The sequence below is a fragment of the Canis lupus genome, chromosome 27 (genome assembly GCF_011100685.1).
Source record: "Canis lupus familiaris isolate Mischka breed German Shepherd chromosome 27, alternate assembly UU_Cfam_GSD_1.0, whole genome shotgun sequence".
In the NCBI taxonomy this organism is placed as follows: domain Eukaryota; kingdom Metazoa; phylum Chordata; class Mammalia; order Carnivora; family Canidae; genus Canis; species Canis lupus.
In genome coordinates this window covers 26,330,697-26,343,881 of record NC_049248.1, presented here as the reverse complement: position 1 = coordinate 26,343,881, position 13,185 = coordinate 26,330,697, and the positions used below count along the sequence as shown (strand labels likewise).

The 13,185-nt window shown below is 38.3% G+C and overlaps 1 protein-coding gene across 8 annotated transcripts in view; it reads right to left on the bottom strand.

Moving 5' to 3' along the window:
* SMCO2 (single-pass membrane protein with coiled-coil domains 2) overlaps nucleotides 1-13,185 on the bottom strand; it is a 44,267-nt gene that overhangs the window by 9,355 nt on the left and 21,727 nt on the right. For 6 of the 8 annotated variants that reach the window (XM_038577134.1, XM_038577132.1, XM_038577131.1 and 3 more), the window contains 3 exons: nucleotides 12,546-12,602; nucleotides 11,333-11,508; nucleotides 8,096-8,357 (listed from right to left, as the gene is read on the bottom strand). In XM_038577134.1, coding sequence (XP_038433062.1) covers nucleotides 8,159-8,357; nucleotides 11,333-11,508; nucleotides 12,546-12,602 — 432 coding nt within the window. In that variant the 3' untranslated portion in view covers nucleotides 8,096-8,158. Of the gene's footprint in view, nucleotides 1-5,105; nucleotides 5,161-8,095; nucleotides 8,358-11,332; nucleotides 11,509-12,545; nucleotides 12,603-13,185 lie in introns of those variants that run through there. The other 2 variants (XM_038577133.1, XM_038577129.1) reach the window with 2 other exon arrangements.

The following is a 13,185-nucleotide window of genomic DNA, read 5'->3' as shown; positions in this document are numbered from 1 at the left end:
GCAACCCCCACCCAGAGATAACTGTTAACCTTTTGTATATACCTTATTTCTCTCATGGAAAAGAATTATTTTCATGACATCCAGACAGGAAAAGTGTTCATGGTGCTTAAGTTCACAAGTATAGGGGAGTAGGAAGGGTAGCAGATCAGGGTCAGTAATTGGTTTGGGGGGGCCTGTTACCTATTGTGGCCAGTGGCTCTCAGGAAGTTTGCTAGGAACTTCTAGGAAAGATTTTTACCTGTTCTTTTTTGTTGTTGCATGTTGTAATGCACAAAGACGTTTGGTGCAAGCAGTCACCTTGGGACCATGAAAGGAAAGCCAAGAGAATAGAAAATAAGGAAAATAAGGTGATTCCAGCACTAGCATCATTAAGCTGCTTAATTAGCCAACCCTGGAACCACCCTCGCTGCAGACATTTTGTCACATGATGTTATAAACGTCCTTATTTTTTAAGTCAATATTGTTTAGGTATTCTGTTACAAACAAAAGTATCCCAATTGTGAAACCTCTATTTTTAAACAAGATAATGCAGCAATTTGTTCTTATCAGTCACATGTGGCAAAAGTTCTTCCAAAGGAAAAAGGTCATGGGACCAAATCTGGGTTTTGAGCATGTGGTGAGGTCACTAGCCAGAAGCTAAAGGGAACACACGTTTCTAGATTGGGACAGGCAGTATGGGCTTCACACCCAGAAGGGGAGGGCCAACCTTACTCTCTGGTGCACCTCTGAGTCTAGAATAAGGAATGGGATTTAAACTTGCTTTGGTTTCCAGAGGGGAATTCAATTTGGGGAATAGACAAAGTAGAGTAAGCAGGAAAAGTTGTAGCTCAACATCTGTGCCTCACATATAGGCTGGGTGAAAAGCAGGCCATTGGCCATTCCAAGCCAATGTTAATAACTTTTGCATCAGTGTGACTTCTGGGAGTAGTGATCAGTGGTAGAGATGATGTCAGAGTAGGGCAATGTGGCAGGTGGTGTCTGAAAGTTACAGCACTGGTGGAGGCTGCACTTGACAAATGTTAGTTCATTGATTCATCAATAAACATTTACCCAACACTCGCTATGTTCTAAGTAATGTTCCAGATGCTGAAAATACGTGGCTTCACATGGCTTCACATATTCTTGCTCTTGTAGAATTTACAATCCAGTTTTGGGAGGCTGTGTGGCACATGAAAGGCTACAGTTATTGCACCCAGACAGATCTAGATTCAAATCCTGATCTACTATTTACAGTGGGACCATGGACAAGTGACTTATCCTCTCTGCAATTCAGTTACCTCATATAAGAATGGGGATAAAGCAGCACATGGGTGGCTTAGTTGGTTTGGCGTCCTACTCTTGACTTTGACTCAGGTCATGGTCTCAGGGTTGTGGGGCGTTGTGACATTGAGCCCTGAGTTGGGCTGCATGCTCAATGGAAATCTGCTTCTCTCTCTCTCTCTTTCTCTCCTGCCTCCCCACCATGTGTGCTCTTTCTAAAATAAAGAAATCTTAAAAAAAAAAAAAAAAGAATGGGAATAACAATTACTGGCTTATTAATTAACTGTGAAGATTAAATAATAAAATGTATATGAAGTGTTCAACATAGTACATGAGACATAGTAATTATTTGGTAAACAGGATTGTTTTTTTATTATTGTGTATGTGGTTATTGTTATATTATCAGTTAATAGCATCATTGTTACTGTTACCATTTACATTTGTGTTCTTTTTTTTTTTTTAAGATTTTATTTATTCATTCATGAGAGACACAGAGAGAGAGGCAGACACATAGGCAGAGGGAGAAGCAGGTTCCCAGTGGGGAGCTCAGATGCTCAACCACTGAGCCACCCAGGCGTCCCTACATTTATGTTCTTCTTGTGCTAGAGGATAGAATTTTGCTGAAGATAAAGCTGAGTATAGCCTTATCTTTAAAGCCACCAAAGGAGATTAGGTTGATGTGTTCATAGTCTTGCAGTCAAAAGGCACTCATTACCCTCTTTTCCTCAAAATCTTTCATGTAAGTACCAGAAAGCTTGAGTGTGAGAAGCTGTGAAGGTCTTAGGAGCCCCAGGAGGATTCTTTCCTCAAATCAGCCAGATTCTTACTTGGAGAGATCACCTCAATCTGAGAGGTAACAATGCACTTTTCCAAATGTAAGGAAAATACCATTCACTTTTGGCAGGAATTTTTGTCATTAAAGATTCCAAAAGTCAGAGGCTTTTCAGTCACTTGATCTGCTATGAAAGATATCTCTATTTCTTCCTAAGACTTCACTGACCATATTTTGAGGAAGAAAATAAGAAAATGAGAAACAAATTATTCCTACATTCCCCCATAAGAACATTAACATGTGGTATTATTTTGAAAAGGCCTGGATCTCATCAAGTACAAGTACAGGAGGACATTTGGCCATGTATGAGGCTGCTTATTAGTCAAGTGCTCCTCATTTGGTAAACTCAAATGTCACAATAGACACTACTGCTTGTTCTTTTTCAGAAAAGGAAGATAACCACACAAGCAATTCAGGCGCTTGATAAAGGGCTAAAAGAACTCCCTTAATTCAAACATGCACAGGTTCATCCTCTACCGAGGCCATATATCACTCAAATGCATTTATTTATGTATGTGATGATACACTTATTAAAATCTTTGTTACCATTTAATTCCAAGATGGCAATTACCCATAAATTAAAATCTGTCTGGATCCACTTACTAAAGAAAATAAAACTCACACTCATCATATATATAATTAAAAAAAATCAAACTGGACTTGGAAAGTAATTGTCTCTATCTCTACCTTCTCAATTCCCCTTCTTGGATCTAAATCCAAGAGCCTGGAACAATAAGAAGACATATACAGTAGACTGTAGATTAGGTTGTTAGTGGTTCATTGATGCCGTTTGAGTATCTAGGCTCCTTTTATCTCTTGTGGTATCCATCAGCTTTGCCCTAAGGGTTATAAGGCCCAACTAGATTGTACATTCCTTTCATGATTGCAAGATAACCTAAGGAATTTCAAACATCAAATGTGCACACAGTGACATCCAAAAGTAAAAGAAGATATTTTTCTTCCTACTATCTCTTTTTAAAGTAGAGGAAACTTGGGACAACAGGGTGTCCAACTCAGGGGTTCGGTGACTGCCTTAGGCTCAGGGAATGATCCTGGAGGGAGTCCCACATCGGGGTTCTTGCATGGAGCCTGCTCTCCCTCTGCCTGTGTCTCTGCCTCTCTCTCTCTCTCTCTCTCTCTCATGAATAAATAATAAAATCTAAAAAAAAAAAAAACTGTAGAGAAAACTTGCTCACAAACCTCCCCTCCCTTCTGATACTCCCACCCACCCTGCCCCCTTGCTGGCAGATATACCCTTAAGTCTCATTCCTCAGAATTGAATCACATGTTCTAAACCAATTATTAACAAGGGAATCAGGGCTCTGCTTAGGGCAATTAGGATCTGATCCAGAGTCATAGAGGGCAGAAGTATGCCTCTCAACAGTAAGAAGAGGAAATGAGGCTTGGCAGCTGGATAGGCATTGCTACATTATTCTGAACTTTGCCTTGTTAGGCTATATCACTTGGAGATTATATCAGTAAAATCAGTCATTTTGAAATTGAGGAGAAAGAGAGAAAAAGCCATCATCTCCAGTAGTCAAACAAAAATGATGTGTCACTTGGTCAGTAAACTATTCTATGACATAGAATATTAATGAGTCTCCTCAAATACACCTAGAAAAAAAGAGATTCAAAAACCAAAATTTTAAAAAAATTTAAAAATTAAGTTATGCCAAAATTGAAGCTAATCTCCTAGGTGACTTACAGGCCCCCTCTGACAAAGGGGCTGTCCTCTCTCACACCCATTCATCCTCACACATATCACCCCTCATTGCAAACTAAACCTCCCTTGGAAATCTCTACCTTTCCCCAGTTCTGCTGGGCCACATCTACTTTTTAATTTTTATTTTTTAAATTTATTCATGAGAGACACAGAGAGAAAGGCAGAGACACAGGCGGAGGGAGAAGCAGGCTCCTTGTGGGGAGCCTGATGTGGGATTCAATCCCAGGACTCCGGGATCACAACCTAAGCAGACGTTCAACCACTGAGCCACCCAGGTGCCCCAGATCCAAAGTTCTTAATTAGGTGATCTCACATGTTTATAAATATGTTCATGGTACTACTACTACTACTACTACTAATACCCTATAACCTATTAAGCATTGTCCTTTAATCCAATTATCTCATGAGGCAGGTATTATTTTCCACTATTTATACATGTGTAAACAAAGATGGGATTAATAACTGCCAGCTTCCCTAAATTTTGTTCCCACTTCCAACTTAGAACCAACCAGTAAAGGCCAAATATGCACCCCTAACCATTATGTAGGATGCCCCCCTTCTAGTTAGTCTGCCTACATCTCCCTCATGCTAGGAGCCTCCAATCAGGGCATACCTGAAGCCTTCCTCTTTTTCACTGTAATGCTTTCCCACTCCTCTGCCTTTCTGAAGTCTCTGTTAAGACACAATTGGGGATGCCTGGGTAGCTTAGTCAGTTAAGCATCTGCCTTTGGCTCAGGTCATGATCCCAGGGTCCTGGGATTGAGCCCCACATGGGGGGGTGGGGGGGGTCCCTGCTCAGCAGGGAGCCTGCTTCTCTCTCTGCTTGTGCTCTGTCTTTTGCTTTTTCTCTCTGTCAAATAAATAAATAAAATCTTAGAAAAAAAAAAAAGACACAGTGATGGTGGCTGACATCCTTACTATAACAAGTTTGAAATAACTGGTCTTTGCATGTTTTCATTTGGTTAATCATCATTTGCTACAGATGTCTTAGGTCAAGTTCCCCAGGAAATGGACTTTGAAATTCAGACTCAAGTGTAGGTTTATTGGGAAATAGTCTCTAGATCATCCCCTGTGAAGGGAATGATGGAGACAGGATGGGGTAGACTGAGAAGCTGAACTGTGACACAGTTGCACTAGGGCTTTAACTAACCTCATGGGGAGCTCCGGGTTGGGATGGCCCTTCACAAACGTACCCTGGCCTGGATCAGTTGTTGGATACAGGATTCCCTTGAGAAAGAGAGGAATCTTAGGCAAAGGAGATCTCTTTGACGAAGGCATGTCCAAGGGGAAATCCTAGCTCAGCAGTCAACACTCTGGGCATCCAGGGAACAAGTGCTTGGATGACCTTCAGGGCAGAGAAAGGGTGGAGATTAGAGGACCCTACCAAACACACAGTTGGCAGCAGATCTAACTAATGACTAATGAGTCTAATCACTCTAACATAAACATTGAATCCAAGTTTAAAGCTCCCTTCACTACAGTATAGCTAGCTGTCTTCACTCAAAAAAACATGACAATGGAGATTTTGTGATCATTTATTTTCTGTCCTCCTAATCCAAAACCAAGACCATATTTGTAAAATGATTCTGACATTTTTAGTAAGTGATTGTGTGCATAGTGGTTGACTCAGTTGAATATGGTATTTGAAAGATCTGAAATAAAACTCAACCAAATTATTCCCATTTTAAGGCTATACATCCCCTAGTGGAAATTATTTTATCTTAGTTTAGATATTAATAAAGTATATCTTAGAAGTTAATAAATTAGTAATTTATTCCTTAAAAAAATCTAGTTCCCCATCTTATTTTCATCACTAGTATATGATTATTGCAGGACTTTTGGCTTTACTTGAGCTAATTAAACTCAATATTTCTTTTTTCTTTTTGGTTTTACAAATAAAGCATTTGATACTGTATCCAGCAATGGGAATTTTCCTGAAGATTATCAGAAACATATACTATGTCCTGTCTACCAATTGGTCTGAATAGTCCCTTTAATATTTCTAAATAAGTCTGAGACTTAAAAAAAAATCCGTTAGCATTTTCTCTCACTATCACATGACATTTTGAATATATTATTCATCGTTTCTAAAGCTTTTAGCTTCCCCCCCCCTTTTTTTTTAAAGATTTTTATTTATTTATTCATGAGAGACAGAGAGAGAGAGAGAGAGAGAGAGGGCAGAGACACAGTCAGAGAGAGAAGTAGGCTCCATGCAGGGAGCCCGATGTGGGACTCGATCCCAGGTCTCCAGGATCAGGCCGTGGGACTCGATCCTGGGTCTCCAGGATTAGGCCCTGGGCTGAAGGCGGCGCCAAACTGCTGAGCCACCGGCGCTGCCCAGCTTTTTCCCTTTTCTGTTTGTCTGGAAATTCCCTCATCCATACCTACTTCCTTCTTCCTCCCCGCAAAAGGAGCCACCTCTTGATTAACTTTGTATGGGATCTCAGCCAAGTTGTAATCCTAGGTAGCTTTTGCCCATAGTGTAGCATGCATTTGAGTCCTAAGACTTAATAGGGGAATCTATTAAAACAGAAGATATTAGAGATTCATCCTAGATCTAAAGATTTGGAATTTCTGGAGGTGATGTTGTTCTATGTGGAAATTATTGAGCAAATATTAAATGCAGTACTGGATGAGGTAATAGGGAGATCACAAAGATAAAAACATATAATTTACTTCTCTAAGTACTTATTGACTATCTACTATTGTTCTAAACTACCAAAACATGGTCCCCACATTTGGATTTATATTGTTCAGCTGGGGAGTTTTTTAAGATTTATTTTAGAGAGAAAGAGAGCATGTGCATGTGCACATGTGAGTGGGGGGAGGGGCAGAGAGAGGGGGAGAGAGAATCTCAAGCTGACTCCTTGTTGAGCATGGAGCCTAAGGGGAAGCTCCGCCCCACAGCCCTGAGATCATGACCTGAGCTGAAATAAAGAATTGAAGTCTTAACAGACTGCACTACCAGGTGCCTCCAGCTGTGGAGACTTTTAAAAATAAAGTTCCTGGACCTCACATTAGCTCTACTGAATCTAAGTATCTGGAGGTGAGATGGAAAATCTTTAGTGTATAGGGCTTCCCAAGTGATTTGGGACCAGTTATTTGGGAGTATTATTCCAGAGACCACAAAAATGAGTGAGGCAGAGTTTTTTTGAAAGGAATGTATAAACTGGTATGTTGAGCAATATTCTCTAGCAAGTTTCCTAACTCTGCCTTATATTCACAGCTTCTAAAATTTACTCAGCTGTTTTTCTCTGAAATGTCTTTTCCTAATGTCTGAAAATCTTGTCCTTCCTTCAAGATCCATTCAAATGTGAGAAGATTTGGGACTACATTCCCTGTCACCACCTTCTGACCCCACATCCATTACACAAGCCAATGTTGTAGAATCCACCCTTACAATATCCACCTCACCCCTCATCTCCCACTATTTAGCTCACCTGAACCACCAAATGCTTTTAACTCATCCCTCACACTCCATCTGCCCTCCTGACTCCAATGTATTCTTTACAGTTCTATTAATCTTGCACAGTTCAATTTTAACTACTTTTTCCTATTGCAAATAAACTTTACTATTTCCCCATTACCTATAAAATTAGGAATAAAAATGCCCCAAACTTCTAGCATTCCAAACTTCTGTATCAATTAGACTTCCTTTGGTTCTAAGTCATAGAACCAACTCTAATTTAAGGAGAAAAAGATATAGGCTAGTTCCCAAAATTGAAGTTTCAATCATTTCCCTTCTTTGTAGGATTCTTCCCAAAATTCTCATTCTTAGAGAATCTAATTCAATATATTCTCAACTGTTGTTAACAGAAAGAAGACACTGACTGAAAGACCACTTACAATTGCACTCACTGGTAAAGGTAGTTCTTTGAAAGCAAAACTAGGGTTAGTTTTACCAAAAGGGAAAGGGAATGTTAGGAGAAAAACCAAGATATGTCCACTACTCCCCAAATATGGGAAGTATAACTCATCATGATGGAGAGGAGTTCTGTGCTTTCCTTTTTGAGGAAAGTTGGGGAAGAGGGGATGGGCCAAGGAAGCTAATACTTGGTAATCTCAATATTCTCAGGATCGGAGGAGAATAGGCTAGTGCTTTGAGGTAAATGTTTAAACAATATGAGAATGATTCAAGAAGTAATTATGAGTCATAAAAGGAAAGATAGTTTATCTAACTATTTTCGTTTTTTCTGTGAACAAGTAATTTCTATACAACTACAATGTTTTTTTGCCAAACCCTCAATAGTATTTTTTGAAAAATATTTTAACCCCCATAATACAAGAACAGCCAGAATTTTATTAAGGAGAAAGTCAGTAGAGCAGCAGTAACTTCTATATCTTTAGGAGGGTAACAAGTCTTCCACCTCCAAGTTCAAGAAAGGCTCAATGATCTCCCGTAGTTCCCACATTCTGCGGCGACCGAGCATTGCAGGGAGTAAGCTTTCAAAGATAAATGTAGCATCGAAAACTAGTATGTAACATGAAAGTCCAGTGAAGGTGAGGACATAAAATATGATGAAAATCCTCAGTGCACGCTTCCTACAAGGAAAGAAAACGTCTGTGTTAAGAACATTCTGAAGGAAACAGCACTGATGAAACTCCTGGCTCCTCCACCGGTAGTTCTAGAACTTCAAGAAAATAACTGAGTTTCTCTTGACTTCAGTTGACATCTGCAAAAGAAGGAGCTTGGAGTAGTTGAACACTTACTTCCATCCTAGGGCTGGCATTAGAATTCTAAAGTTCTGTAGCCGTAAGATAATGAAACCCTGGAAATTATGAGCCTCCTTTGAAATGCTCTTCTCACACTCTAGCTGATTATTGACATCTTTACCTAACTTGTGACTCACATGACACCGATTTGGAGGGAAATAAAGGAAAAGGCAGTTAGATTTTCCTGAGGATATACAATGCAATGTGAAAAATGGAGTCTCGCTCTATCACTAGTTTTGTCCTAGCACCAGACTTAATCCTCTTAAAGTTAAACTTTCTCAAATCTTTAGAGACTCCGTCTTCTAGGCTATATCTATGATGTATTTTATTTATTTGCTTTTAAATCCGTGCACTATTATTTTCTAATTACAAATGCAGTGCATGATTAGGGTAGAAGATCTGCTCTCTCTCTCTCTCTCTCTCTCTCTCTGGGACTATCATAAATAAATAAAAATTAAAAAAAAAAAAAAAAAAAAAAGGGATCCCTGGGTGGCGCAGCGGTTTGGCGCCTGCCTTTGGCCCAGGGCGCGATCCTGGAGACCGGGGATCGAATCCCACATCGGGCTCCCGGTGCATGGAGCCTGCTTCTCTGCCTGTGTCTCTGCCTCTCTCTCTCTCTCTCTCTCTCTGGGACTATCATAAATAAATAAAAATTAAAAAAAAAAAAGAAGATCTGGAAGATCCAGAAAAACACAGAGAAGGAAAGAAATGTCACAGATAATCCAGTTACCGGGAGATAATTACCATCAATAATATATTTCAGAAGAGAAAATTTAGAGCGCACTTAAAGTTAGCCATGGATTATTTTGTGATCCAACTCAGTGGAATCTGTAAACCTGAGCCAAGTTGCATGGCATTATTGCCACTGGCTGTCTCTCAGTAGTTACACAAGTAATTGCTTGTATTTCACATTTTTTTAAATGAAAGATTTATTTATTTCAGAGAGAGAGAGAGAGAGAAAGAATGAGCATGAGGGGCACAAGGAGAGGGAGAGACAATCTCAGGCAGATTCTGCACTGAGTATGGACTTTCGGGCAGGACTTAATACCATGATCCCAAGATCATAACATGAGCTGAAACCAAGAGTTGGTCACTTAACCTACTGTGACCCAGGCACCCCATCACATTTTATTAGAAAGCAGAGAAATGAAAAAGTTATAATCTCATCACTCTGATATCATCAGCTCAGTTGTTTCTTTTTTCTTTTCTTCTTTCCTTTCATTTGTTCATTCTTTCTTTTTTCCTATTTTTGTGCTAATTTTTTTGTTTTCTTTTTCTTTTGGTTTGTTGTGTATTATTCCAGTTTTTTTTTTCCTTTAGTGAATACTCTAGGTATGGTTGGGTTCAGATTTATGTATTTATTTCTTTTCATTTATTAACTTTCAGATTTATTTTTTGACACTGCTGAATTGTTTGATATTTATTTACAAGTCAACATAACTTAAATTATTTTTCAGCTTTTCTATTATTAAACAGATAAAAGAACATGTGTAACATTTATTTTTTAAAGTACAGACATTTTTCTTTGGGAAACATCATGGGTACTAATTCAAAATAATTTCTTTCATATTGCCCTGTGTGAAACCAAATATTAGTATCATTAAATATTTTATTCATTTTCAGTTTACATTCTTTAAAGAATAAAGACATTCTTTGACTTTTTTAATACTGTTTATTTATATATTTCTTTTTCAAGACTTGCCATGCATAAGACCTTCAATCTTTTCCAAAATGTTTACACTGTTTGTGAAAGGTCTCTAAGGGAACTGAGGAATTGGGGACTATACCAGGAAGAGGTACTCTCTGAGCCCAAAACAACAAAACTGATACATAATGATTGACTAAGTCTGCAAAATCAACCTCCTCAAAAAGATAATGTATAAATATGCTTCAGCAGAACCAATATGTTTCCAATTCTTACACAAGAAATTGGTCAAAACCTTATGCAGTCTTAACTAGAATATAATGATATGATGAAATCAACTGGATTATAATCTGTATAACTGGATTATAATCAACTGGATTATAATCTGCCCATTTTACACAATCAAGTGATTATCAAAAGGTATTTACTTCTTTGGTTTTTGAGATATAATTTGCATGCCATAACATTTACCCTTTAAAGTGAATAATTCAGCAGCTTTTAGTTTATTCATGGGGTTCCACAACCATTACCATTATCTAATTCCAGGAAATTGTCATCACCCCAAAAAGAATACCTGTAAAACCCCAAAAAATTACCTGTAAAGAATAGGCTGTGGATTCTATGTCAGGATTATGTGCAATGTAGAGTGCACACACGAGAGGTAGAATTGGATTGGTAGTGGGAGGGGGGTGGGTAAAGAATCAGAAAAGTTTTCTTAGAGGAGGGTACTATTCCAGATATATATGATGGTGTGGCATCTTCAGAAAGGCATCCAAAGAGTCAGAATTTGCTCGTATGTATTTCTTTAATGCCATTCAAGGGAGAGGCATCCTGTCCAGTGAACAAAGGTTTTCAAATCTGCTTAGCAGGTAGGTTCCTTTGGTGGAGGTGGCTGCATCATAGCTTGCAGACACCATCCTTTAAGATTTATGTATACATATTTATCTAAAGCAATAATAAAGAAATATATATATATCTGAAAATAATGTGAAAAGCACTATGACTCCAATAAATGAATGGACTTTTAAAAAACAAGAATAGATAATTTATAAAGGAAGATAAAAGAGATTTTTAGTCAGTCCTTGAAGAAATTCATCATACTGTGGTTCATACATTTGGGGCCTTTGTCCAGCTCCAAAGGCCCCTTTCTCTAACTTACCACATTGTAATGCCAGGAGCAGTGTTCTGCACTAATGGGGCTGGTGCCACCTGAGGAAGCAGGGGCTCACTTCCTTCCATACCCATTTCTTCAGGACTCTGAGAGTCTAGTTTCTCTTCTTGCTTTTGGTACATCCCCAGCTTTGTGTTCAGCAGAGTCATGTCTTTGCAAAAGTTCTGAAAACAATAGTAATCAGCTATCATTTAAAAAATTATTTTACAGGTCTGCTAGTCTTACTGTAGATGATGCGGAGTGCTTTTCCTCCAGAACATCTCGGGAGCCCACATTGCCAATCTCATGTGAATCACATGAGGAGATCATTGGAGAATGATACTTACCCAGTAGAAAGAGACTTACACATTCACAAAATAAGGTAGCATCATGGTAGAAAATTAAATGAAACCCACATGCTAATCTTTAACTACTGGATTCATGTAGGAAGATAATTATCCTTATATTGAATTCATGTGTTCAATTTGTTCATCTATGCAAAACATATTGACTCATTCCAGGCACTATTCTGGGATACTGTGGTTAACAAAATAGATAAGGAATATGCATTCTATTACTTGTGCATTTTTAAACCAAATGGGTAAGGAATTACATGCATGTTTATAGGGGCTGGGGGACAAGCAATAAATGACTAAACATAAATGTACATTAGATATTATAGATTAGGATACATCCTAAAGAGAAAATAAATAAGATCATGAGATAGAGTAGCTGAGGTTTGTTGGTGGGACATTTCCAGATAGGTGGGATGATTAGGCACCTCTGCACAAGTAACAGATTGACTCACTCATTCATTGCTTCTTTCACCCATTCACATTTACATCAATATATTGTGGAAGTTCAGATATGGCATCACTTTTCTGACTAGTGAAATTTATGGGAGGTCTGGAAGAGGAGATGGCATTTGCAGACACCATCCTTTGAATGGAGCTGAGCCTTGAAGAATACGTAACGTGTTGATATGGAGGATAAGCTCCAAATGGAGGAGATGTAGAAGCAGCACAGGGCTATGGAATCTTTGGAGTACACATGATGGTGAGATGTTCTGTTGGTCCAAAGCAGAGGGCCAAGAAAGGGAGAAAAAAGTGATAAGGACAGAGAAAGAGAACAGTAGGTGGCATACTCTTAAATTCTAGAGAAAGAATTTTCCCTTTATTTACATTTTATCATCATTTGAGCTTGTGTAACTGTGAAATCTTACCTTTATTCTTGCAATGAGTTTCTCCTTTAATTCATGAGCTTCATTACAAACATCTTCCTGAAAAGACATGCCACAATTTGGGGTAAAATAGAAATTATATTTTTTCTGGTTTATTTTTTAAAGATTTTATTTTATTTTTTTAATAAATTAATAAAGATTTTATTTATTAATTTGAAAGAGAGAGAGAGCAAAAGAGAGGGAAAGAGTGAGTAAGCATAGGAGGGAGGGAGGGGAAGAGAGAGAGGGAGAAGCAGACTCCCCGCTGATCAGGAAGCCTGATGTGGGGCTTGATTCCAAGACCCCAAGATCATGACCCAAGCCCAAGGCAGACACTTAACCGACTGAGCCACCCAGGTGCCCCTCCCTTTTTTTTTGGGTTTATAACATAAAACCTCACTCATTTTCACATCACTTAGTTGTAAAGTGACTTCTTTGAAACTTACCTTTACTCAGTAAAATTCTTGCCACTTATATAGCAAATCTATAATATAATCATGATAAATTACAGGAGACATAATAAAAAAACTAGTATAATTATTTTTAATATTTTAGAAGCATAAATTTATACAATAGCAGCTTATGATAAATCATCTTTTTCTCTATTCATTATTCTTTTTTTATTTTTTTAAATATTTTATTT